Source organism: Nasonia vitripennis (genome assembly GCF_009193385.2).
Source record: "Nasonia vitripennis strain AsymCx chromosome 3 unlocalized genomic scaffold, Nvit_psr_1.1 chr3_random0009, whole genome shotgun sequence".
In the NCBI taxonomy this organism is placed as follows: domain Eukaryota; kingdom Metazoa; phylum Arthropoda; class Insecta; order Hymenoptera; family Pteromalidae; genus Nasonia; species Nasonia vitripennis.
The window spans coordinates 1,246,624-1,272,417 of NW_022279629.1; the positions used below are offsets into that span (position 1 = coordinate 1,246,624).

The 25,794-nt window shown below is 41.4% G+C and overlaps 2 protein-coding genes across 5 annotated transcripts in view; both read right to left on the reverse strand.

Moving 5' to 3' along the window:
- LOC103317573 (gonadotropin-releasing hormone receptor) overlaps positions 1–25,794 on the reverse strand; it is a 449,011-nt gene that overhangs the window by 373,594 nt on the left and 49,623 nt on the right. The gene's annotated exons all lie outside the window — the stretch shown is intronic.
- The window catches only part of LOC100115280 (very-long-chain (3R)-3-hydroxyacyl-CoA dehydratase), an 86,058-nt gene that overhangs the window by 10,098 nt on the left and 50,166 nt on the right, over positions 1–25,794 (reverse strand). The window contains exons 2-4 of one of the 2 annotated variants that reach the window (XM_032601850.1): positions 23,725–23,841; positions 23,401–23,635; positions 23,220–23,324 (exon numbers count right to left, since the gene is read on the reverse strand). In XM_032601850.1, the coding sequence (XP_032457741.1) occupies positions 23,220–23,324; positions 23,401–23,635; positions 23,725–23,841 (457 nt within the window). The remainder of the gene's footprint in view (positions 1–23,219; positions 23,325–23,400; positions 23,636–23,724; positions 23,842–25,794) is intronic. The other variant, XM_032601851.1, reaches the window with a different exon arrangement.

Below are 25,794 nucleotides of genomic sequence, written 5' to 3' on the forward strand. Positions count from 1 at the left end.
TAAAGGTGAAGCAGTCTTCCGGTATAAGAGCAGGCGATCCTGCTCATCGATTAAGCAAAGGTCGAGCCATGTGTCAGAGTCTTGTTTGTGGTGAGTAGCACCATAGTGTACTGATTTGAGGGAGTTTTCGCCGATGAAGGATTTGATGAACTTGGCATCTTCTGAGGAGAAGAGTTGATTGGCGTTAAAATCACCCATTCTAACTTTCGTAGAGTAGTTGTGCATGTGCGTGTTGAGCTGGTCAATGAAGTTGTTGCCGTGGATGAAATGTGCATGTGGTGGACGATACACAGACACAAAATAGGTGGGACTCCCTCCGCAGTGATCTCGAAGAAGAGATACTCCAGGTAACCTGGCCTGCCCGTCCAGATGTTGTCAGACGACGATATTAGTGTAGCAGTAAGCGTGTTAGGAATTTAGAGAGCCACTCCACCAACGTTTTTGTTTCTTTCTTGTCTTTATACGGTATAGTTAGTCAGTGCGCAAATAGAGGTTATTTTATCATCAAGCCAGGTCCGGCGCAGAACTGTATGGCTTACTGCTGATGTTGATAGGTTGAACTGCAAGGAGTTGAGCCTTTTCTTGGCCTGTTCCCTTGCCTGCTCCACCAGACAGCTGACACTATCACAAGACAAGACTGCCTTACCCCTGATCTTCGTGGATGTGAAAGTGACACACTTGGAATGGAAATGTGTGTCACAAATATCACATTTCTTTAGAACCTTGCTCTTGATAATGACCTCACATTTCCCGCAAGTCTCATACCCCGCCTCATCATTTCCCGTAGTCGTCACGCTCATCTCAATAATTCTCACAGAATTTGCTCAATATATACTGAAAATTGCTGGCAGCTTACTGGCAGTTGATAAGGTAGAATGAAATGAGTAGATGGTAAGTTACCGGTCGAGCAAGAGGCTAGTAGTTGTTGTTTTGGTCGCGAGGTTGAGCAATAGTGAGAAATGAGAGAGCGTTTACTGACCTTAATCTGTGTGGCGCTGTGGTGGTGTTTAGTCTGCTCACTAGATGGCAACGGGTGGTCAAAACGTTGAGAGAAAGCCGTGCAGGAAAAGAGCCAAGCCGTGCGGGATATATGTAGGTTAGAAAATGACAGCAGATGTTCTTGGAAAAAACAGGCAAAAGTAGTATGCAGCCTCCAGCAATTTATTAATTGGCTTAAAGGTTGCAATTAGTGGCGTGCAACAGTCTACAAAGAAAGACGCCCAGAGGTAGTGTGCGGCAGTAATAGATCAAGAAAGCAGGAGACAACAAGCAGTGCAGCAGTACTCACGTAAAGGCAGCGCCAGAAGAGAGAAAGAGAGAGAGGAGAGAGAGGGAGAGAGAAACACTAGCTGCAAGGTTGCAGCGGGTCAGGCTTGCCACAAGCTCGAGGCACAGCCTGCGCGCCTCAGAGAGAGAGAGAGAGAGAGAGAGAGAGAGAGAGAGAGAGAGAGAGAGAGAGAGAGAGAGAGAGAGAGAGACAGAGAGAGAGAGAGAAAGAGATCTCGCCTGTCGTGCTGCAATAGCCGGGTCGAGCGTGCGTACGTGTGCAAGGGAGAGATAGAGTCAAGAGCGCGCACTGCATGACATCACAGGCTACGTCTTCGGGACTAGCGCGTGTACGTGAGAAAGAGAGAGAGAGTACTGATATGATATTTTTTTGAAAAATCACCTTTTTTATCATATAAATTAAACGGAAGTCACTCTAAAAAATCTTGCAGAAAGAAATAGGCAATTTTATGCGCTTTTAAATACACTATTGTTGAATATATTGTATAAATCGTATCATTGAAAAAAAGCTAAAATAATTTTATAAAAATCAAAAAATGGCCATAAACTGGTCCGAATATTAAAAAAAATTTTCCCGAATTCAGAATCAGAAAAGATATATGCATGCCAAATTTTATTACGATTGGTCGCGTGGTTTTAGAATTATAACAGTATACGTACCCACACACACACAGCCATTCGCACGGACGGTTTCTAAAAACGCATGATTCGTACTATAAACACCTCTAAATGCGTTTCTACGAAGTTTTAGCGAAACTGAAAATTTTTCTATTACAAAGCTTCCTCTTATGAGGAAGCAATAATGTGACACAAATGTGTAGATTTTAGACACCATGTGGCGTATTCATTTACTTTTGCATGTCGCGAGGATATTCCTTTACAATTTTTACAGAAAAGATAAAAATTGCTGTAATCGAAAGGCTTTGCTATTCACATTAAGTACTCGTCTATCTTCTAAGCTTAGATGAAACACATTTAGTCACAGACTCAATCACACATACACACATATAACCTGATGAAATTACTAGATTAAATACGATTTAAACCAATTAAAATTTCATCGACTTAAATTGTTTTCAATTTATCTAACCGGCTTCCTCCACCGGGAGTTGCCAACTTGTGGAGTGCCCGCTTTCTAGGACCTGGTATGGGGGCACGTCCAGGGAGTCGTCGCGGTCATCTTGACTCCGGTGTCGCGAGCGAAACGCCCCAAACTCAGGTCGGTGAAGTGAGGGGGACCAACACCAAATCGCCAACCTTCTCCCCGGCGCGTAACTGAGGTGCGTCCTGGCGTGGCGGCGAAATTAGGCTAATGTGGGCTTCCGCCTCTCGGGCTCAAGAGTAGCCTCCCAGCAGGATCCCCGTAAAAAGGGCACTGCTGTCAGGCCTCTCCCATGACCGGGATCGGACCTCGGGGTTCTCTGAGGGCGACCTGTGGACTGGGCGGAGGTTAAGGGCAGCCCCCATTGCGTTCGGGAGGAGGCGCAATGGGTATTTTATCCAACCCCGAATCTCGAAGTGTGAGCTATCGTGCTGAGGGGACTAGTTAACCGCTGGGGTAACGCATAGTTGGTCACAAACGATGTCTCAGAGAAACCAGGCGAAATCTCCGACTATCTAGCCTTACCGTCGCATGCGGGGCTCTGTGACGGCAGACCGTTTATTTCCTTAGCTACTCGTGAGATCGAAATGAATTCTGACTTAAATACAAATACAAATGAAGATGGTAGTAAGGAGAAAGAGAAACCAACAGGTTCTCAGGTGGTCGGCGATCCTGCAAAGGTAATACTGCCCTAGAGACCGTTGATATCGCCTTTGCAGACCCAGGTAGGGGTGGTGGACGCACCTTCGGACACTGCGGCCGAAAGGGGTTGTGACCCTACCTGCCCTGGCACCTGCTAAAAAGCAGAGAAAGAGCGACTGCGCAGAGGGACGCCCTCTGTTTCCCGTAACAACATGAAAGTGATAGGACCGTTCAAGGAAGCAAACTCTAACGGTGGGCCTAAGCAAATAAGGGTCAAGCTAAAGGGGGCGTTTTCACGGACGTCAAAAGAGCGAACCCGCTTACTATCGTGTTGGTGCTGGAGGACTACTCCGATACTCTGATCACCCCGGAGTTGTTCCAAGAGTTTCTGGGTGCGGCCAGGAAAGAGTTCGACTTCTAGCCACCAAATACATGGCCCAAATTCGACGCCTCCTACTGTAAGGAGGGGGCTTTAATCCTCGTAGCCAGCAATCCAAAGGCGAAGGAGTATTAGAATTTGATGATGATTATTCAGAATTTAAACTTTCTAATGCCAGTTTAACTCAGACGTACACTGTTTTACGAAGACCATGTCGTCGGTCACTACGAAGAGTAGTACATTTCAGATCTCGCACCGAAGATTAGTACATTCTGTTATTTTCCGCGAAGAGTAGTACATTTCACGGCTCAAACTAATGCTCTTTGTAGTATGAGAAGAACATATGATAATTTAATAATTTTTGTACTAGCCGTCTCCTTGCATGTTAGTGTTACTATGTACCACTTTAGCGTTCATAAATATCATCAATTTTTTAAGCATAGAGCCCCGAAACTGCAAGTGTTTTCGTGAACAGTGCTAGTCTTCGCGGCAAAGACGTGAAACGTACTAGTCTTCGCGGCGAAAAATAAAAAGTACTAATTTTCCAGTGGGATTTAAAATGTGCTAGTTTTCGTAGGGACCGACGATATGGTCTTCCGAAAATTCATAAATCCAATGCCCCTCTCAGACCAATCATGTCTACTGTAATAATATTCACGATATTATTACATTATTTTAAAATTCCGTTTCCAGTTATTGTTGAAACGGTTTAATTCTTGTCTGAAAATACATAATTTCTTTTTGATAATGTCATTTATTAACAAAAATTTGATACTCCAATGGTCTCTCCTATGCTGATATTGTGATAGAAAACTTAGAGACGGCTGTGTTAAAGGATTTATGTGATAATTTCAATTGTGTTCCTCCATTTCACTATAGATATGTTGATGATACTGTGATGTGTATAAAGGAAGAACATTGAAGTATAGTTCTAGAAAAATTCAATAGTTATAACAAACATTTACAATTTACACATGAAAAGCAGGTTAATAATGAAATTTCTTTCTTAGATGTTACATTATCAATTAATAATAATAAAATCATTACAAATTGGTTTCAAAAACCCACCAATACAAGTAGAATATTAAATTTTAAATTAAACTACACAGTGCAATTAAAACACAATATTATTTATAATTTAGTTGACAGAGCCTTATTACTTTCACATGAATCCTTTCAGGAAAAAAAATTAATTATTATAAAAAAGTTATTAATTAAAAATAGTTATCCTATAATTTTTATTGATGATTGTATTTTACGCCGTAGAAGATATCTTAATTTTAGAAGTACGCACACAAAAAATAAAAAAAAAATCGATTGCAATGGTACTATCTCGATTTCTTTTCATAAAAATTCTTTTACCTGTAGATCAGCCTGTGAAAAGTTTAATATAAAATGTATTGCTTTGTTGACTAACATTGTAAAATTAGAAAAAGACACGTTTGAAAAATGGGATGAAACGAATATACACGGAGAGAACAAACTAGCAATAGAAGCATGGACGCAGTGTATACAAAATCGCAAACGACCCATCGGAAAATTCTATGAGCTTCATGCGTGGTCGTCATTGTCTCGTGTATATTTTGCACGAGGTTCATGGGATTTCCCGGTGGATCGCTTGCAATTTTTATATAATGAGCGCTCAGACGTTTTCTTATATATCTCACTTGCCTTAAACCTGTCTATTTCGTTCAAAAAAAGCATGCGTTTAAGTTGAGGTATTATGTCTGAGTGTGTTTCATGCAATAAACTCAAGTTCGTTTTCTCTGTGTAGTTTATAGCACTGCGTGGCATAAGTAGTCCATTATTTCACCGTGCTTATTACCCTCGCTACGCTCGGGCGCTACTTCACGGTGACATAATGGACTGCTAATGCCATGGATAGGCGTGATAACGGACTTATGCCAGGCAAATGCTATAAAATATTGTACGATACACGTGTCATAAGTCATTCTTCATAGCACGGCGTTAAGCGCACTCGCTGCGCTCGGGCCGTGCCGTAAAGTACGACTTATGCTACTAGTATCGTAATGCACTATTATTAAATAAGTTGTAATAGTTGTGATGTTACCTATATCGGCCGAACAAAGAGAAAATTGAAAAAAAATACACCTGCTGACAAAATATTACCCATACCTATACACACAAAAACTATAATGATCACTAGCTTGTTTATTAATATGCATGATTGGTGGGAGTAAAAAAGCAATACGCTAAATTTTCAGATAGATACATTTTTCGAAAATATCAAGCAAACAACTTTTTTTTAACTGATACAAATTAATTAGAAAATTAACCAATTTAACGATTGGTTAACTGCAACTAATATTAAATATATAATAAGCTCATTAATAAGACTTAATAGATGGAATAGACAAATTTTTAGATCAAGAAATATCCGACAAGATTTGTCTGCACACGTCTGCAATGCGAGCAGCGAGACGAGTCAGCGATGAGAGTCCGCCGAGCCGTACTACGATGCATAGCGTCCGTATGCATCGTAGACGTTAGCTCAGTTGTTAGAGCACAGGCCTCTGGCTCTCGGGTCCGCGAGTTTGAGTCCCGTCGTCCACTTTTTTCGCCTTTCGACTCTGTCTCCTCTCTGTTCGTAACAGTCTATAAAGCGCTAAAATGTTACTAGTCGACTGAAATATCAATTTCAAAATTTTAATAAGTATAAAAAATCAGAAAAGTGCGTTGACTTTTTTACTTTTTTAAAGAGGAATTTTTAAAAGAGCGCACTTGAAAACACATTAGATTGATGCGTGTGTGTACGCTTTTGATAATTATATATTGATATTTTTATTTTCATTTTTTCAATCATAATAATATTATATTTTAAATATACATATCTAGGAAAAATGTAAAAAAATCCCTTCCTTGGGAATGGGGCATACAGCTGCAGCAAAGATTTAAAAAATTTATATGTTTAAAGTAATATAAAATCACTTTCCAACATGCAAAACGAAGTGCATTGTGACACTGTTTTCTCAACCATTAAAATTCAACGAACATTAGTTATTGATGTTCAACGGCATGTACTTAATCTCTGGAGGCACAAATAAAAATGTATATTTTAGTAGGATATCAGCGATAAACCCTAATATTTACATGGGTGTTCGGATGGAAATTAAAAGTGTATCAATTGAGAAAAATTCAACTTTAAATATTGTTTTATTATTTTAAGTGAAATATGCATGCAAAATATCAGCTCTTTACGTATATTGGTTTCTGAATGAGAGCAGCAACAAATTTTGAAAATCAGTCATCGTGTTCAAAACCACTTGTAACTTTTAAAAGTCAAAATTCTCATTATCGCATTGGGAAATGAGACCAAGTTATTGTAACTTTCTGCATGTAAAAATACACTAGAAATCAGAAATACAAGTGGTTAGAGTTATTAGATCCTCTGGAACAAGCCTAACAAGAAATGTCACCCGCCAAATCCAAAAATTTCTCATAGCCCTCGAGCTGACAATTCCAACTACGACATTTAAGTAAAAACTGATACGGTGACTAACTTATAAATAGTCTAACAAATATCTGTACAAAAATTCAGATATCTAGCGTTAATACAACACAAATGAAATAGTAATACTGGACGTGGACATCAGCTACCAGGGGTAACATATAAAATTTTGATGTTACTTAATTAAAAATGATTGAATAAAAATGTAAACCTTGATTAATAAATATTTTCAAATTAATGTTTAGTTAAATGTTTAATGCCTTTATTAATAAATAATTTCTATTTTATATTAAATGATATATTCTCTTGCACTAAATCATAACCTAAAATTTTAAATTCATATTGCTTGGCTGGTTGTGACCGAGTTTTCCACGGGTTAACGTCACCAGATCACGGGGTAACTGGCGAAAACGGTTCAAATAAATTCGCGTAATTTCTCACATTCGGGTATTAATCAGCAACAACTCCTCAATATTTCTACCAGGGTATTAAAACTTTGTCACTTTCAACCATACACGACATATAAGCAAGTTTACATTTTTATATTCGACAATTTTAAAAAAGAATTTTTAACACTCAGTATGTTAAATTCTGAATTTCACGCACAGCGTGTGCGAAACTCTGAATTTCGTGAACAACGTGAATTTCACCCTCGCAACGCTAAGGCGACAACATGCGCTTGTGCGAAAATCACCTACTTCGCGCACTCGTATCGTAATGTTCTACTAGCTAAAAACTCACTCGCTGATGCTCGCTCGTCATATTTAAACATTGATTAAAATTTTAAATATATATAATCCACAAACTTTATGACGGGCGATATTAGCACGTCATAAGCTCAGCATGCCGCAGGAAGAAAGACTTGTACTAAATCCACACTGTTACAGGTACCAGCGCTGGCAAGGCGGGGAGAGCCGCTGGACGACACGAGAGAGGCGGAGAGAGGGGGAGAGAGAGAGAAAATTCGGCGACACGCGACTGAGACGCGTGCCGCCAGATACGATCCGACCTTTGAACTGACTCCTCGCGAGACGCTCAGTACTTTCGGGAGATAGCTGCTAAGAGAGTGAAAGTCGAAGTGTGTGAGTGTGCGTGCGTATACGACGTTGCGTCTCGCTACCGCATCCAGAACTGCACCGACGGGGTTCCGACTGCTGACAGCGAACATTAGGGCGATACCGGCTAACTGTAAGTGCCAGCTCTCTCTCTCTCTCTCTCACGCTACACTCGCCAGGGCTCTCCTTATCCTCCCTCGTACCTGCGACCTCGCTTGCTCGCATGCAAGCCCTGTATATAGCTTATCAATAAACGATGTGACTGTCCCTCAACAATCTCGGTAGTCGTTATTTTGCGTGTTCCTACGCGTACACTTGTATCTCGCTCCATCACCGACCCAGCCGCCTCCGCGGGCTTGCGTCTCGTATATGCACGAGATCGCAACGTAACTGGCCTGGCCGGAACCTATTCAGCACTAGGTGCTATCGCGACGACTCTCTTCCTCGAGAGTAACGAGGTCTACGGACCTTGATTATAGCGGAGCTGGAAACTGAACAACTGCACCCAGCACACCGTTATATTGGCGCCCAACGTCTGGGATTTAACAATATTTGTTTAGAAGATTTCAAATTTCGGCATCGCAAGAAAAATAATAGTCGCACCGAAATAAAATCTATACAGCGAACAAAAGCCTATATTAGAGCGAGAACGCAAGTTACACGCTAAGCATAGCGACGCGCGACTTTGTTGAGATCGCGGTCGAGCGAGCTCGCCGCACGAGATAAACAACACCGGTCTCCGGCGTTGTAGACGTTCGACGAAGTCGACGCGGCCGAAATATTATATTACGACTTATTACATTTAGCGTATAAGTTTCGGAAAGAGTTTTTGCGATTCGCTTTAACAGTTGTTGTGGGCGGTTCGTATCTCTGTGTACGTGAATTCGTATTGAGTTTTTTTTTCTCATCCTCAAAATTTTTTTTTCCTTTTCGTGTTATCTAAATTTTTTTTTGATACGACTTCAAATGTATCGTAGAAAATTTGTTTAGTCGTAGTTAGTAACCGAAAATACGAATTCACAAACAATTATTTTTGTTCTTCTCCTTATATTTTTTTTTTCCCATACAGTTACTACTATAAGTACGACACATAAGTCGAAGCGAATATTTACCGCGCGCAGTGTAGTCAGTATAGTATAGCAGCGCACTGTACATGCACATAGGTATATAGTTGCGTACATACAGTCTGATCTATAGGATAGCTGCGTACGATACATATAGGCATACAGACGTACAGTACAACGCTTACAGTAACATAGGTGGTTTTATACGGCACGCGCTCACGCTATAGAGGTGTACTCACGCTATACGTGTAAGACGCTTAGGAATACTCACTGAGTATTCCTAAGCGTCTTACACGTATACGGCCCTAGATATAAACATATTACCTGCTTGACGAATTTAAATTCTAACGCACCGTTATATAACGCACAGTGAGTAAGACTGTCAATAGTCTCCGAAGCTTAAAGTACACTCTTAAAAATACAGCTGCTCGTAGCTAACGCGAGTAATTCAAACATTATTTTATTTATTTACTAAGTGATTACATCTGTTTGAATTACTTTTTCCCGTATTGTTAATTTGTTACCTCCTGGTGAAATCAAACTTTTCTTTATTAATCGGACCCTCACAATACTAATTAAATATTGGAGGCAGAGGTGTTGTTTAAGAGCGACACGCGGAAATAAATTCGACTTGATTATTTTTTTTTACAAACGCTTATAAAATTTAAGGAGAACATAGCTTACTCATCTGACGAGCGCTCACTTGTTTCTCTTGTTTGTTGGAAATACAGTGAGTCAGAACCGCGTGAATTATTTTTTCTTCTCTCTTTACCCTTTCGTTATAGCAAACCAAAAAGAATTTTTCAGAGGATGGCGCTTTTTCAAGAAGAACTAGATTTACAAATAGAAAACTGGGCACTTTCCCTGTCGCCATTGGAATTACAAAATAGATTAATCGAACTAGATCTTATTCGGAGTAATTCAAGGCTAGAAAATGTAAGTAGGTTAGCTAGACGACTTCGCGGAGACTACACTGCAGAAGATTTTCAAGAATCAAGTGATCCAATATTTATAGTTAGTTCAAGAAGAGACACAGATCTCCACAGATTAATACAGACAGATAAAACGTTACCTACGTCGCTGAAGAATAGCATAATAGCACAGCGCAGAGGAAGCAGAGTAAACGTGTTCGACACAAATTCGACATTCATAGATGAGTTCGAACCTCAGATTAATAATCCACAAATGTCAAGCATAACGCAAACGGGTACAAGTGTGTTGCCGACTAGCAACAGCACAGCGGCAACGACAAGTACCAGCACAATAACAACGCAAGCACAAGGAACAAGGCAAACGAATACGCAAGTAACGTACTCAAACAATGCCCAGAGAAACGAAGAGTACCTCAGGCAACAAAACGAACAACTGATTAGAATGCGCATCGCAGACGTCAAAGAGAAGGAAGCTTTACGACAACAACTAGAACAGCTGGAACAAGTTATTTTAGACATGGCGGAATCCAGTAATTCGTACACTCCGACGACGCCAGCTGATAGTAGGAAAGTTCGATTTCAAGAGACGCTAGATATTCGACACCCTGAACCTGACGCGCATAGTACGCGATACGCAAGCGAAAACACGTGGATAATTAATTTAGACGGTACACAGAACTATCAGACCAGGCAAAATCCATTCAGAAGGCAGAGTAACACTCCAGACTATCAAGAGTCTAAGGGGAGGGGCGGATCACCGATTGGTAATAACAATCCATTCCTCAAGCCTGGGGAAACACCATACGCTAATAGCACGAATCCTTTTTGGCCATTTGACGCCACACAAACGAATCCGTTCAACCACACACCCACTCCTACGTGGACATCACAGTCACGTAAAGACATCGGAAAAATCGCCCGAGAATGGAAAATAAAGTTTGATGGCAGCCAAGACACTTGCTTCGAAGAGTTCCTACAGAGAGTCAACGAATGCAGAATGTCATCTCATCTAGACGACACCGATTCACTGAATGCTATGTTGCACGTATTAACGGGGCCAGCACTAATCTGGTGTAGACTACTGCGACACACTTGGTGTACATGGACAGATTTCTGCAAAGCTGCAAGGCGAAGTTACGGAGTCGATCAGGACATCCAAATGCAGCTGTTAGCCGAAGCCCAAGCGCGTACCCAAGGGAAAAAGGAGTCAGTGAGGGAACACATCTTCGCAGTACTGACGATCCTCAGCAGGTTAGATGAACCTCCACCGGTAGACGTACAATTGAAGATGATTTATGACAATATGTTGCCAGAAATCAAGATGATTGTACCACGTAAAGACGTCACAGACTTAGACGCCCTAGTTACGTTAGCGAGGGACGCCGAGAAGTTGGTTCACGATCGAGACAACTACAAGCCGCCACCTCCACCGGAACGTAGCCTGCTACCGCATGTCGCCTATAAAGAAAAGCCGGCTACATCAACAGCCACCACTGCGAAAACTCCTAGCATGAACGCTGTAACAGAACCCGTCCAACCAGCGAGCCCGCTCCAGAGCACGCTAGTCGCGACGGCAGTAAAGGAGGCCCTAGCCCAATTAGGCCTTGCGGGCATTGCTGCTTTTCAGCAGCAACCAGCGCAACTACAGCCGAAAGCCATCACAGCGGGTAGAAATAACCCGAAGAACGGCAAGAAGTCGAAGCTGGAAAGTGTCTCTACCGTGACAGTTGAAGAGGTAGTAGAGGAGAAAACGAAACGAACGGTACGCAAACCGGATAGTGACCACAATAAAGACCAGAAGGCTCTGGGCCATATAAGCCCCACGTTAAATGTTATGGTTGCAGTTGGCCACAACACGTAAAAAGTTCGTGCCCAGAATGCTCCCAGAAGTCGGGAAAAGACCAAGGGAAGAAGTGAGTCAGGCCAACACTTCTCCCGAGGCAACAACGGCCTCTAGCGAATCGCTCGATTTAAAGAGCGAGGACGCACTCATGCCGTTGAAGGCCGAAGATCCAAGTCCAGAGGATCACCGTCGCTGGTGGATGCAGGTTGGAATTGCAGGGTTCAGAGTCCGCTCTTTGTTCGACTCTGGAGCTGCACGCACCGCCATTGGCCCGGTCGGCATTCAGATTGCCTCGGCCTGTGGACAAACTATTACGCCCTATAAAGGACCAGGAGCGAAGCTCGCTAACGGCCAGTTAGTGCCGATTTATGGTCACGTCGACCTACCCTTTGACGTACAGGGTCGTCGAAAAGTACTGAAAGTCATGATCATGAGCGAACTTGATTCCTCCTGCATTTTAGGGACGGATTTCATCCGTGCATTTGGCGCCACGCTTAGACCTCGTCAGAATGTCCTAGAGATTGAGGGCACGTCGGAGACTATCCCTCTGGAGTTATCTAGTCTCACTGACGGCGAGAGTAATGCCCTGGCGGCCGTTGGCCTAGTTGATGTTACGCCGCGGCAGCGTAACCATTTAAACGAACTGCTGGATAGGTGGCTACCAGAGAACGAACAACCACTTGGCTGCACTTCATTGATCACGCACGCCATTGATGTGGGTTCCGCTCGACCTATCAAGCAGAGGTACTACCCCGTGTCGAAGAAGATTGAGGAGGAGATGCATAAGCAAGTGTTGGAAATGCTAGAAGCAGGAATAATTCGACGGTCGAACAGTGAATGGTCGAGCCCCGTAGTCATGGTGCGAAAAGCCAATGGATCCTACCGATTTTGCATAGACTACCGTAAACTCAACGCCGTTTCCAAGGCCAGTGCGTATCCGCTTCCATTCATGGACTCCATCCTTAGCAAACTGCAGAATGCTCGTTACATCTCGACGATCGACTTGAGTAATGCCTACCACCAGATCCCCATGAAGGAGGAAGACATGCACCTCACGGCATTTACGGTGCCCGGACTCGGACTTTTTGAGTTCACCCGGCTTCCTTATGGCGTGGTTGGTGGCCCTGCGACGTTCCAACAGCTTAGCGATAAGATTATCGGGCCTGAGTTGGAACCTCATGCTTTTTCGTACCTGGATGATATTATTATCACTACCGACACGTTCGAAGACCATTTACATTGGTTAGAAGTCGTACTCAAGCGGATCAGCGATGCTGGACTCACGATTAATTGGGAGAAAAGCAAATTCTGTCGCAGCGAGGTTAAGTACCTTGGGGTGATGGTAAATCGAGACGGCTTCCGTCCCGATCCGGATAAGGTTGCTCCAATTTTAGACTACCCGGCCCCCAAGAATCTACAACAACTCCGCAGGTTCCTAGGGATGGTCTCTTGGTACAGGAAATTCCTGGACAATTTTGCGACACTCGCCGATCCTCTCACTCAGTTAACCAGGAAAGACGTGAGATATAACTGGGGCGAATCGCAGCAAGAAGCGTTCCTACAAATTAAAACGCTGATAGCTTCGGCTCCAATCCTACATAGTCCATCATTCGACGAAACTTTCACTATTCAGACGGATGCCAGTGACACCGGCCTGGATGCAGTGTTGACTCAAGTCCATGATGGCGAAGAACGCGTGTTAAGCTTTGCGAGCCGCACCCTGTCAAAAGCCGAGAGAAATTACTCTGTCACTGAACGCGAATGTTTGGCTGTATTGTGGGCGATACGCAAATTTAGAGCCTATGTTGAGGGTTATCACTTCCAAGTTATTACCGACCACAGTAGTCTGAAGTGGCTGTGTAATATGCGTAACCCCAACGGTCGCTTAGCTAGGTGGGCTCTTGAATTGCAAGCCTATGATTTCGAGATTATCCATCGAAAGGGCTCATTACATTGCGTACCAGACGCCTTATCCCGAATGTACGAGGATGAAGACGAGAATACGCCCTTAGCCACCCTCGGTATAGGAGGAAAACGACCCATGGTATACTGACATGTGTGCCAAGGTAAGGGAAAACCCAACCGATCATCCAAACTGGAAGATTTCGGAGGGCAGACTGTATGACCTACGTCCTGATCCTCTCTTAGACGATATCCTAGACGAACAGGACGAATGGAAAATGGTTTTGCCACCAGAGAAGACCGTAGAAGCGATGCGGGAATCGCACTGCGAGCCCACAGCTGGTCACTTGGGCCGCCGCAAGACTTACGAGCGAATCGCACGATACTTCTACTGGAAAGGAATGTATAGAGATGTAAGTAACTTCGTTCGGACTTGCACGGTCTGCCAGCAGTGCAAGGTAGAACAAGCGTTACCCGCTGGGTTAATGGGTCAGAGAAGAGTCCCTGGACCCTGGGAAATTGTCGCCGCTGACATTATGGGTCCGTTCCCCCGGTCGACTCAAGGTTACCAATACATCCTCATCTTCTTAGATGTTTTCACGAAGTGGATCGAAGTCATCTCAATTCGCAAGGCGGATGGAAAAACAATCCGGAAAAACTTAAATGAACGTGTTATTCTACGCTTCGGAGTGCCCGAGGCATTTTTATCTGACAACGGGACGGAATTTCGAAACAAGGTCTTAGCCCAATTTCTTAAAGAACTGAGGATACAACATCGAACTATCCCACCGTATCACGCTCAAGCCAACCCGGTAGAACGTGTCAATCGCACTTTCAAGACAATGATTACGACGTTTATCGAAGGTGAACACAGGTCCTGGGACAAACACATTCCCCAACTAATGTTTGCATACAACACGGCTATCCAAGAGACCACAGGTGTTAGTCCGGCCTTTCTAAATTTTGGTCGGCACTTAGAGCCACCCCACAATAGCCGCCGAGCAGAAGAGATTCTCAAGAAAGAAGAGGCAGAAGAACAAGCCATCAAGGACTGGGAAGATAGAATGCAACGTTTGTTGGATCTGCAAGTCCGTACAGCGAGATACGCACAGAGAGCTTCTGAAAAACAAGCAACTTACTATAACGCGAGACGCAGACAATCCGAGTATCAGGTCGGTGACCTAGTCTGGAAGCGTAATCGCATTCTTTCGTCCGCTCTATTAGGCATAAATGCGAAGCTCGCGCCGAAGTTTGCTGGCCCATTCAGAATTACGGCCAAAATTGGACAAGATGTGTACGCCCTCGAGAACGACAAAGGTGACAAGTTCGAAAAGATACATGTAGTCGATTTGAAGAAATATGAGGACGACGAAGACCCATCGAGCGACGAAGAACCAACAAACACCGCAACGACGGCTGCGAATCCACACGATGCTGCCCCGGCTTCGACTAATACGTCTGTAAACGTGGAAGCGCCACGTAAGCGAGGTAGACCGCGGAAGACGCGCATCGTTGTTAACCGTGCGATAACTAGAGTCACGCGCGGAAAGAAAACTAGCGAACCACCTCCTAGTATCGAGAATGAGGAGGTAACCCCGTTAGTAGTACCCATGAAAAAGCGAGGTCGCCCAAAAGGTTCCGTGAACAAGCGAGAGACTCCTCCTGTCCTGTCCCCCCGTCGTACTCGGTCCAAAAGACCCTCATAAACTTCCTAGAACTCCCTCTTATTGACCTTGCAGATGATGGTGTCAGACCCCAGCTAGATCAGAGTCGTGGAGGGGGGCCGAACCCGCTGGGTTCAGATAGAGGATATGCCTCTACCACCGACTCCTGACAGCACCACGTCGGCGAGCGCTACGCCCTCCACTACGGCAAAGACCCCCTCGACCGACCACAGCTCCAACGCACCAGCGCCCACGAGAACAGCCGAGGAGGCCTGGGAGGCCACCAAGAAGCAGCTGGAGCAAGCCAGGGCGCTGAAGAGGGAAGTCCTCAAAGTCAAGGAGGAAGCCTTCCTGGCCCTCGACAACTTCCTGGAGAAGTTCGGGGAGGACGGCCGTGCGCTCGCGGGTAACTACCCGAAGCTAGTGGCGGACGAGCGCGACGTCAAACGCCACCGCCAAGAATACGTCGAGGGGAGGAAAAAGCGCCGCACAGCCGAGGAGGCCAAGGAAGCACTTCAACAGCGCATCGAGGAAGGAACCTGCTTGGTTGAGGAGCTCAACCAAGCCTACGAGGACCGGCGACATCTCGGTCACCCTCCCCCCAAGCTCCTGGAAGAACTGCGACTCGCTAGGCTCAACCTAGCGCTGTTGAAGGGAGAAAAAGCACCGCAGTGCTACATCTGCGGCATGCTAGGTGTGGAGAGGGGCAGAGAATGCCCGAACGCCCGGAACCACGGGAATTTGCTGCGCCTCGCTCGTCAAGCGGCGGGAAGAAACACCCTATAATAAGGGCCTAAGGCCCTTCAAAATTTTTTTTTTCCTCTTCCCTCTTTTCTTCTATATATATATTTTTTTTTCTTTCTCTCCTACTCCCTCATATATTTATTCTTTTTTTTCTTCTCATTCTCTCTAAATACAGTTTCCTTCAATAAATAAGCCTCTTCAAAAATTTTTCCGTCTCTCAATGTTGATTTATTTACCGTTCCTTACTAACCTTTTTATTGCATGCTGGCGAGTTTTATAGAGTGAGAGCTGGTACACCTGGCGGTTACCCAGCGTCTGGAGGGGGGGTGTATGACGGGCGATATTAGCACGTCATAAGCTCAGCATGCCGCGAGAAGAAAGACTTGTACTAAATCCACACTGTTACAGGTACCAGCGCTGGCAAGGCGGGGAGAGCTGCTGGACGACACGAGAGAGGCGGAGAGAGGGGGAGTGAGAGAGAAAATTCGGCGACACGCGACTGAGACGCGTGCCGCCAGATATGATCCGACCTTTGAACTGTCTCCTCGCGAGACGCTCAGTACTTTCGGGAGATAGCTGCTAAGAGAGTGAAAGTCGAAGTGTGTGAGTGTGCGTGCGTATACGACGTTGCGTCTCGCTACCGCATCCAGAACTGCACCGACGGGGTTCCGACTGCTGACAGCGAACATTAGGGCGATACCGGCTAACTGTAAGTGCCAGCTCTCTCTCTCTCTCACGCTACACTCGCCAGGGCTCTCCTTATCCTCCCTCGTACCTGCGACCTCGCTTGCTCGCATGCAAGCCCTGTATATAGCTTATCAATAAACGATGTGACTGTCCCTCAACAATCTCGGTAGTCGTTATTTTGCGTGTTCCTACGCGTACACTTGTATCTCGCTCCATCACCGACCCAGCCGCCTCCGCGGGCTTGCGTCTCGTATATGCACGAGATCGCAGCGTAACTGGCCTGGCCGGAACCTATTCAGCACTAGGTGCTATCCCGACGACTCTCTTCCTCGAGAGTAACGAGGTCTACGGACCTTGATTATAGCGGAGCTGGAAACTGAACAACTGCACCCAGCACACCGTTATAACTTATAATAATAGAATTATGAAACAAAAACAGTAATAAAATAATATACTATTAATAAAATCTAATTTTATTTTTAAATAAGAAGTAATTACATTATAATATTAAAGCATAATACTTATTATTTAACTTTAAATTAAATTCGAAGAAAGTACTGTCATTGAGTAATATTATGTAGTTATTGAAAGTATATATGGGACGTTTCACGTTAACCGGACCATCAGTGCACCCAAAATTTGGGTTAACCTAACAAGATGTTTGAGGTCTCAAAATGATCGTCTGGTCAAGGGCTTTTGAAAAAGTTCTGGCCTTTTCAAAAATGCAATGTGGCGCATAAAATATGGAGCCTGAAACCCACGTTTTCATAGCACATTCAACAAAAACAATAGTAAAAATGTTCTAATTTGTGAAATATCCCACCAAAAATCATGTACAACTCATGATAGGACATATTATTGACAATGCTGACGGAATTCCAAAATCAAAAATGGCGGAATCAAAATGGCGGACATTATACCACCACCAAACCAATTTTACCGCAACAAATGATTTTAGATCAGTTTAAAGTATCGATATGGGGGTTTTCGGGGTCACTGTATCTTATTTTAACCTCGACATTTCAAAATTTAAAATGGTGGATCCAAAATGGCGGACATTATACCGCCACTAAACCAATTTTACTGCAACAAATGATTTTAGATCACTTTAAAGTATCGATATGGGGGTTTGTGAGGTAAATGGTTATAAATGTAGTATCGGAATCAGTATTTGTGCACATGAATCTTATATTTTTCCGGTCTATTAGATTTAGAATTATCTGTCTGCAGTTTTTGCACTTACATTTTTCTATTGTTCTGTGTATATGTATATGCCTGCGTGGATGAAAAAAATATATAATTTAGCCAAATGAATCAATCTTTAATGACATTTTGTGCACACTTATCAATTCTGGCTCCTCGTTCGTGGAGTTTTTACTGGTGATAAATGGCTTTCGCCGATATCATAAATTACTCTGTTCCTAGGTTCATTGGCATTTGAGTAATGCATGACTTTCAACGTTTCATTATTTTCTGGGATAAATCCATGCCCCATTTGTATGTTTGTGACAGGTGGACAGTTTTTAAATCTCTTTGTTAGGAATTGACGAGTTTCTTCGTGATCTTTTTTGGTGTATAAGAAAAATTTTATATTGAATGATCGCCCATTAGCCCATGAATAAAGAGCTTTAACATCTAGAATTGCTTTATTTTTTGCAGCTAGTAAGCTCGCTCTTGTAGCTTCTCTCTTTACTATCGCTCCAACTCCATCGCAACTACCTTTTCCGTGTGCTGTTGCAAAACAGTGCCATTCAGCATCAACGCCAAAATCTCTCTTATAACTCATTAAACTACTCATTTGATAACGATTTTTAAAATGCTGTTTAGCACCATCAGTAGCATATATTATCTTTTTTACTGTGGGACAAACCTTGCGAGTTTCAGGTATAAGCTTTTGCTGCATTATGTATACTGCAGTGGCATCATGAGTAGTACAGTCGGACATAGATACTGTACTGAAATGCTTTAGCTTGCCTACAGATTTATAATAAACAACAGCAGGAAAAATCGTACTTTGATCATTATTAAAATGAAATGCCTGTGCAGCATCTTGGGCTGTAAAAGCATAGTTCTCAGCAAAATCCAATTGAGCAAGAACCTCTTCATCTGAAAGATTATTTTTCTTCCCAGAAATAAACTTTGATTGTTCCTTAGCGATGAAGTGATGAGGTATCAACTTTTCTATGCTAGAACATAAAGTTTCAATAAATTCTTGCGATGTTAGGCATTGTTTTATCAAAGTGTATCTATCGGTTGATTGCCACGTGCTGAAGATGACTTGATCAATAGTGTGCTCATCCATAATGTTCTCAACGTAATTAGAAAACTTTTGAATGTCCGGACAAAATTTGCATTCATTCAAATAACAACTTGGTTTGGGATCCTCACATATAATGAAATTCAAACAATCTTTATAATTCTTCAGAATATTGTTTGAGATTTTTTCTATACTTACTGCGTCAATCATCGCCTTGAAATTTTTGTGTATCGTACATACACATACACTGTGTGTACCAGAGGATCCTGCAAAGACACAACATTTTGGTCTCAGTTCCGCAATCTTGTTAAGCCCAATCGGATGTTCAGGAAACTGTTCTTTAAATTGATTATGAAGGTTCTTAATATCAGTAAGTAATAATCTTTTCTGCACTTTTATTTTTTCACCATATAAATAAATACTGACGGTATCTTTTTTATTTAGCATAATTCTGCTGTTAAGATCATTTTCGTAAAAATCTTCAACTTTCTGAGTAGTTTCTGCAGGTAATGTTTTTCCACGTTTTGCAACAGGAGAAGCCAAAACTCCATCTGATTCTCTTAACTGTTTTGCTTTACGAGCCATTCTGTGAGACACACCAAATTGGTTCATAATTTCACGTATTGCCCAGTGTTCGGGCAAAATAGTAAGAATACTGACACGTAATGGATCGTTCTCCGGCAGGGATTGGAATTTGTTTTTAAGTCCAGTTAAAATATCTGTAAGATCATCTTGCATAGGTGCATCCGTGTTTGAAACCGAAGGTGAGTCAGTCTCTGATTCAAAATCAACACTGATACTGACGTTTGGAGATGACAAATCATGTAGTTTGTAAAAGGATTTTCTACATGTATCACAAATCAGTGAAGATGTTGGATAATCAGGATAGACATCTTGAAATTCTTTGGGGATCTTCCTAAGAGATTTGCTGTGTCCTGTATTAATATCAAATGGATTAACGCATCTATCGATACGATATTTTTTCCCGGGAGAAGACATTGTTGTAGGATATGAGAAAGCAGAACCAAAACAAAAAAAAAAATGTTAGAAATAATAAAATTGCGGCTAGTACAGTTGAACAAGGAGTTGCCGATAAAGTAAGACTTACTCAACAACTGACTTAAAAAGGATGTTGAAGAAGAAGTCGCCAATGTATCTATTAATGTACCTATTAACTATCCTAAAAAGGACTGTTGGAGAAAAAGTCGCCTATGAATAAAGCCGCTGATAGACTTGCTCACCAACTATCCTGAAAAAGACTGTTGGGGAAAAAGTCGCCGATGAAGAAAGCATTCCTTGAAGAAAATATTCCTTTCTATGGGTTGCTAAACGTGGGAAGGGGTTGGGGGTGTAGGTAAAAAAGAGGGATGAAAAAAATCACTTGAAAGCAATAAATTCCTTTGCCACAAAACAGTTTTATTTGCTGAAGTCTTTGCACAAGTTGTCATTGGACACGAGCCGTGTACTTGCAGCATTAGGCTGTTGGAAGAGGGGCGAGGTACAGCGCTGGACCCGGCCTCCTTATGTGCCCTCCGCGATGCTACTTCACTTGTGGGTAATGCGCAGCCGCCTAGCGGCGCGCCGCAGTACTAGCGCCGCGGTGATAAGCGCTGCAGCGTGCGTGGCGTGTTCGGCGGGTTGCGCGTTAGCAGGGGCTTTTCTCGAGAGAGCCTGCGGGTGGGTTATGACAAATATCCGCCAGTTTATATTGGCCATATTGAATTTTGAAATGTCGAGGTTAAAATAAGATTCAGTGACCCTGAAAACCCCCATATCGATGCTTTAAACTGATCAAAAATCATTTGTTACGGTAAAATGGGTTTGATGGAGGTATAATGTCCACCATTTTGATTCCGTCATTTTTGATTTTGGAATTCCGTCAGCATTGTCAATAATATGTCCTATCATGAGTTGTACATGCTTTTTGGTGGGATATTTCACAAATTAGAACATTTTTACTATTGTTTTTGTTGAATGTGCTATGAAAACGTGGGTTTCAGGCGCCATATTTTATGCGCCACATTGCATTTTTGAAAAGGCCAGAACTTTTTCAAAAGCCCTTGACCAGACGATCATTTTGAGACCTAAAACGTCTTGTTAGGTTAACCCAAATTTTGGGTGCACTGCTGGTCCGGTTGACGTGAAACGTCCCATATTTATTTTGATACGATGTGATGTATTAAAAATAATTCTGAACGGATTAGATTTTATTTACGACGGACAAAATATCAGAGAAAAAGGAATAAATTTAACGTCAAGACACAACTACATAACTATAGACGATAAATGAGAAATTGCGAAATGTTCGTCATGGTGACGGTCATAGTTTTTAGATGTACTTTACATCGAGATCTGACGATAAGACGAATTAACTTGAAAAAGGCGCGATATAATATAGATGTTGATGTCACGTATTGATTGAACTGCTTTGATTGGTTGTTAGAGTCATACAACAGATATATGACATTGTGATTGTATTAACTTGGTTTTCTTATATAATTAATACGGGATCTGTTGTCATATCATGGCGCGCTTATCAAAGTTACTATACCAGTTCTGTCCATTTATTATTTAATACTGTAAATTTAATTGTAAACTAATATAAATATTTAGTAACAGATTCAATATTAGATTTGAAGAGTTTTTCCTCGTAATATTGTAATTTAATATGTAAAATTTACAAAAATTGGTACACATTTTTTAATTTTTTAATTTTATAACTGTATCTTATTGTAATTTTTATCTTTAAAATTTATCTATGTATATCTTATTTTGTCAATAAAGATCTAAAGAGATTGGAAACCAAACCAACAAAATGTCGTCAGTGAAATATCTATTTGTTTGAGTTTTTTATTTACAAGGGTTGACTCTCTCACTTTTGTTTTCCTTATATTTTTTGAATATAGATACATATTTGTTTATAGAACGCGTGTCGTTTGAATCCTTTATTGACTTTATTTATTCGTCGACCAACTCTGCACTTAAAGGAAATTATACTTAGCATCAATTAAAAATAACATTAATTATACATTATACGAATGAATATGGAATACAACGTAGAAACTGTAGAAACCTGAAATATCACACTGCTAACGAAAATCATTATAATTGAAACAACTGTCCAGGCATCATTTATTCGGTGTGCTACGTCGTAAGGAGAGATAGATTTTTCTTATACTTGCAATCACATTCAATTATTTCGCATTATAATTAAACATTTTGATGACCGCGGATGTTCTCAGGTCTGGCACTGACGTCAGAGATGGAATCGAGGGATGTGGGTACGTTGATGGATAAAAAGAACACCTTAGCTAAACTCGATTATGCGTCGGTAGAGAAATCGACAATCTAGCTCGATGTTGCAGCGCGCGCGTTCCGATGCGAATATCCCCGAGACACGTACTTTAGTTCAGGTAAAATCTTCCCCTTTATCGCTCGCGCGTTCACTGTGCGTAGCACGAGCAAACGCGCCGCCCTGTATGCACTGGGCCAATGAGTAGCATTCGCCCTTGAGCGAGGGTAAGCGGAGGTGCTCTTTTTGCCCTAAGCGACGAGCGTCGCTTCTTGGCGAGAGTCGAGGAGACGTTGTGAGGAAGTTTGTGCGTGCCCGAGAGAGAGTAGCGGTCTGTATGGATTGATCGTCAGGAAACGAGTGGGAGTTCGCGCGCGACTGGGCCCCTTTACGACTTCTCGCGGAGCCACAGCGACGCGCGCTGATTGGTTGGTCGCGATGTGGGAGCAGCGAAAACGTTATTCCTGGCTCTGAGCGCCGGCCGCAGCTGACGAGTCGTTCCTCAGTTCGTAGAACCAAAAGATGATTGGAACGTTCTCGTCGCTTCCATGCATGAGGAGAAAAAGTCGCCTACTAAAAAATGTACAGCTGAGCTCGCGGGCGTCAATTTTTCAATAATGCAAAAATATTTCAATGTTGTTTCTGTGTTGTTGCAATGTTAATTAAACATTGAGAGAGTGTCTAAAGAGAGTAAACCTATATTTAGATTTGAGCGCATAGAGGGGAGCCTTCAAATTGAGGCCTTTACATACCAGTATACCTGTAAATGTGACTGAAACTTTACGTATTTAAGGAGTTACAAACATTGTAGGTTCACTACCCCATAAAAAGTAATTTAAAAACATTAAAATAAAAATTAATGAAAATAGTATATCTAAAATATTTAATTATATCACAAACCTGAACCATCTCGATAGTAGCGAATGCCCATGACAGATAAAATGTAAATGAATCCAATACATTGAAATAAATTATAAAAAATGAGATAAACTTTTTTATAATCCTCTATAAAAAAAATAATTATTAAAATTAATTAAACCTAAAATTTTTTTTAATTTATAAAGCTCATGAGCACATTTACCTTTTCTATAGCCAAATTCTTCTTTATGCAAATGATCGTACATATCAGGATAGTCTTGACAAACATCTCGCACGGCTTCTTGAATATCATCTGTTTCTTCACTTCGCCATTTATCAAAATCGATTTTCAGCCATGGTGGTTTTTGAGGTTGACAAGTTAATCTTGGCCACCAGCTGTCAGATTTTTTTGTTAAAATAAAGTTTATATAGCGGTCAATAATTTTATAATCACTTTCCTACAAAATGAAATATAATTTTCATAATTTCTAGAATATAAAATGCTTAAATCAATCGCATTGCAATAAAACAATAATCATATTCTTACATCAGGAATAATAGCAGAGTGAAAATCTAAGATGAATTCGTAATTATTTAATCCTCTAGCTCCTTGGCCATACGCAGAAAAATTCAATTTTTTGTCTCCAAAGTAAACATCAATATCCTGTAATGATGAAAAACATTATTTATAATATAACCAATAATAACTCCAAAATAAATACAAAGGCTATTAATTATAACGAAATTTTAGTCTCTTTTACTCTGTGGCACAATGTATTGACCCTGTGCAAGTCAAAACTAATCCACCAGATCGTAAAAGCAAATCTGACGTTTTCATTAAAATTGAGAAATTTATTGGGCTTGCCTAGTTCCCTAGCGATCCGCTTGCCATTCGGCCAAAATCGCGCATAGCAAAAATCTTGTGTTAAGTTTAATTCGTTTAATCATGCTCTCAAAATTTATATCGACATAATATTAAAATTCATTATATTAGAAAACGATGTTTTCTGTTTTCTGTAAATATTTCTATATTTCGTGAAAATATTCAACAAACATTAATTTTCCAAAATCAATTGTAATCATTGCATATAAACGCCTAGACTCATCTCGGAAATTGTAATTATCGAATAATTTGTTTTTGCAAATATTAACAATAAACATTAGCAAAGTAGCGTAAGTCCGTACACACGTACAAACATTTTATCTCTTATTTAAACCAAAAAAATATAGTTTTTTTTTATATACTAATAGTACAAGTTTAGATGTATAAAAAATGCTAAAGAAATTTTCTAGATGTGGTCCAGTTCAGATGATGCTGAAGATACTCACGATTAAGACTATTAAAACGATATGATAATGATTCTCTCACGCTATTCAAAAACACTCAAAATGAATCAAATTTTTGAAAATTTTGAAAAGAGAGTAGCTTACGACTTAAATTTGCAACTTACCCATTCACTGTATATGCATCAAAACGGGTCTTTACAGGCACTTGTCAAAAAAGTACAGTGTGTAACAAGGGGGGAGGCTAATTTTTACCTCGGGTGAGAGTTGAGCACTCGTCTCCGTCTAGGGCGCCTGCGGCGTCCTTGACTCTAACTCGTGCTCAAATCTCACCCTCGTTAGAAATAATCCGCCCCCCCAGTTGCACATTGTACTATTTTCGGTATATTTGATTTACATACGATGCTTCTTCTTGTAGACGATGTCACGTCGAACTGGGCGTCATCCTGACACCCAGACATCGTCTACAAGAATTCGAAAGTATTTTTTGGTATACTTTATGTTTAAGCGACCCTCTTCTATTTAGATGATGTCGCGCCGACCCGGGGGTCATCCTGACACCTGGACATCATCTACAGAAAGTTGGAAGTATTTTTCAGCATATTTCATGTTTAAGTAGTGCTCTTCCTTGTAGACGATGTTGCGTTGACATAGGGGTCATCATGACACCTAGACATCGTCTACAAGAAGATACACGTTTTTTTTTAATTCATTCAATGTATATAGTGCTTTATCTTGTAGACGATGTTCCGTCAATCAGGAGTCATCTTAGTACCTAGACATCGTCTACAGGAATGTACAAGTTTACTTAAGTAAATTTACAGTATAATATACAGTATTTACTTCAGAGATATTAGATTAAAGCTTTTAATAGTTATAGAGGATCAATGTGGATAATAATAACACAGCTAATATTATAACTATCGTAGGTAATTTATTTTTGAATATTCCTTAATCAAGCGGTTATTGTTGTATGTAGGAATAAAAAAATGGTCATAAATCAGCTAAACAATTATTATTTATAATTAGGTCATATATGTGTTTACTTTAAACTAATGGTGGCAATGACTTAGTCAAAAAATGACTAGTATATATAAGAACTTATTTATTTTTTTTTACTATTTTTCATTGAAATATTTGTAGACATTGGCGATAACTGGACCAGTTAATCGTGTTTATTTTTATAATATTTTAAAGATTGATTATAATATATATTTATAGCACTGCGTGACCTAAGTCCGCGTTTTTGTCACGCCTATCCATGACCTAAGTAGTTCTTTATTGCACCGTGCTTTATCGTCCTCGCTACGCTCGGAGGCTAACCTCACGGCGC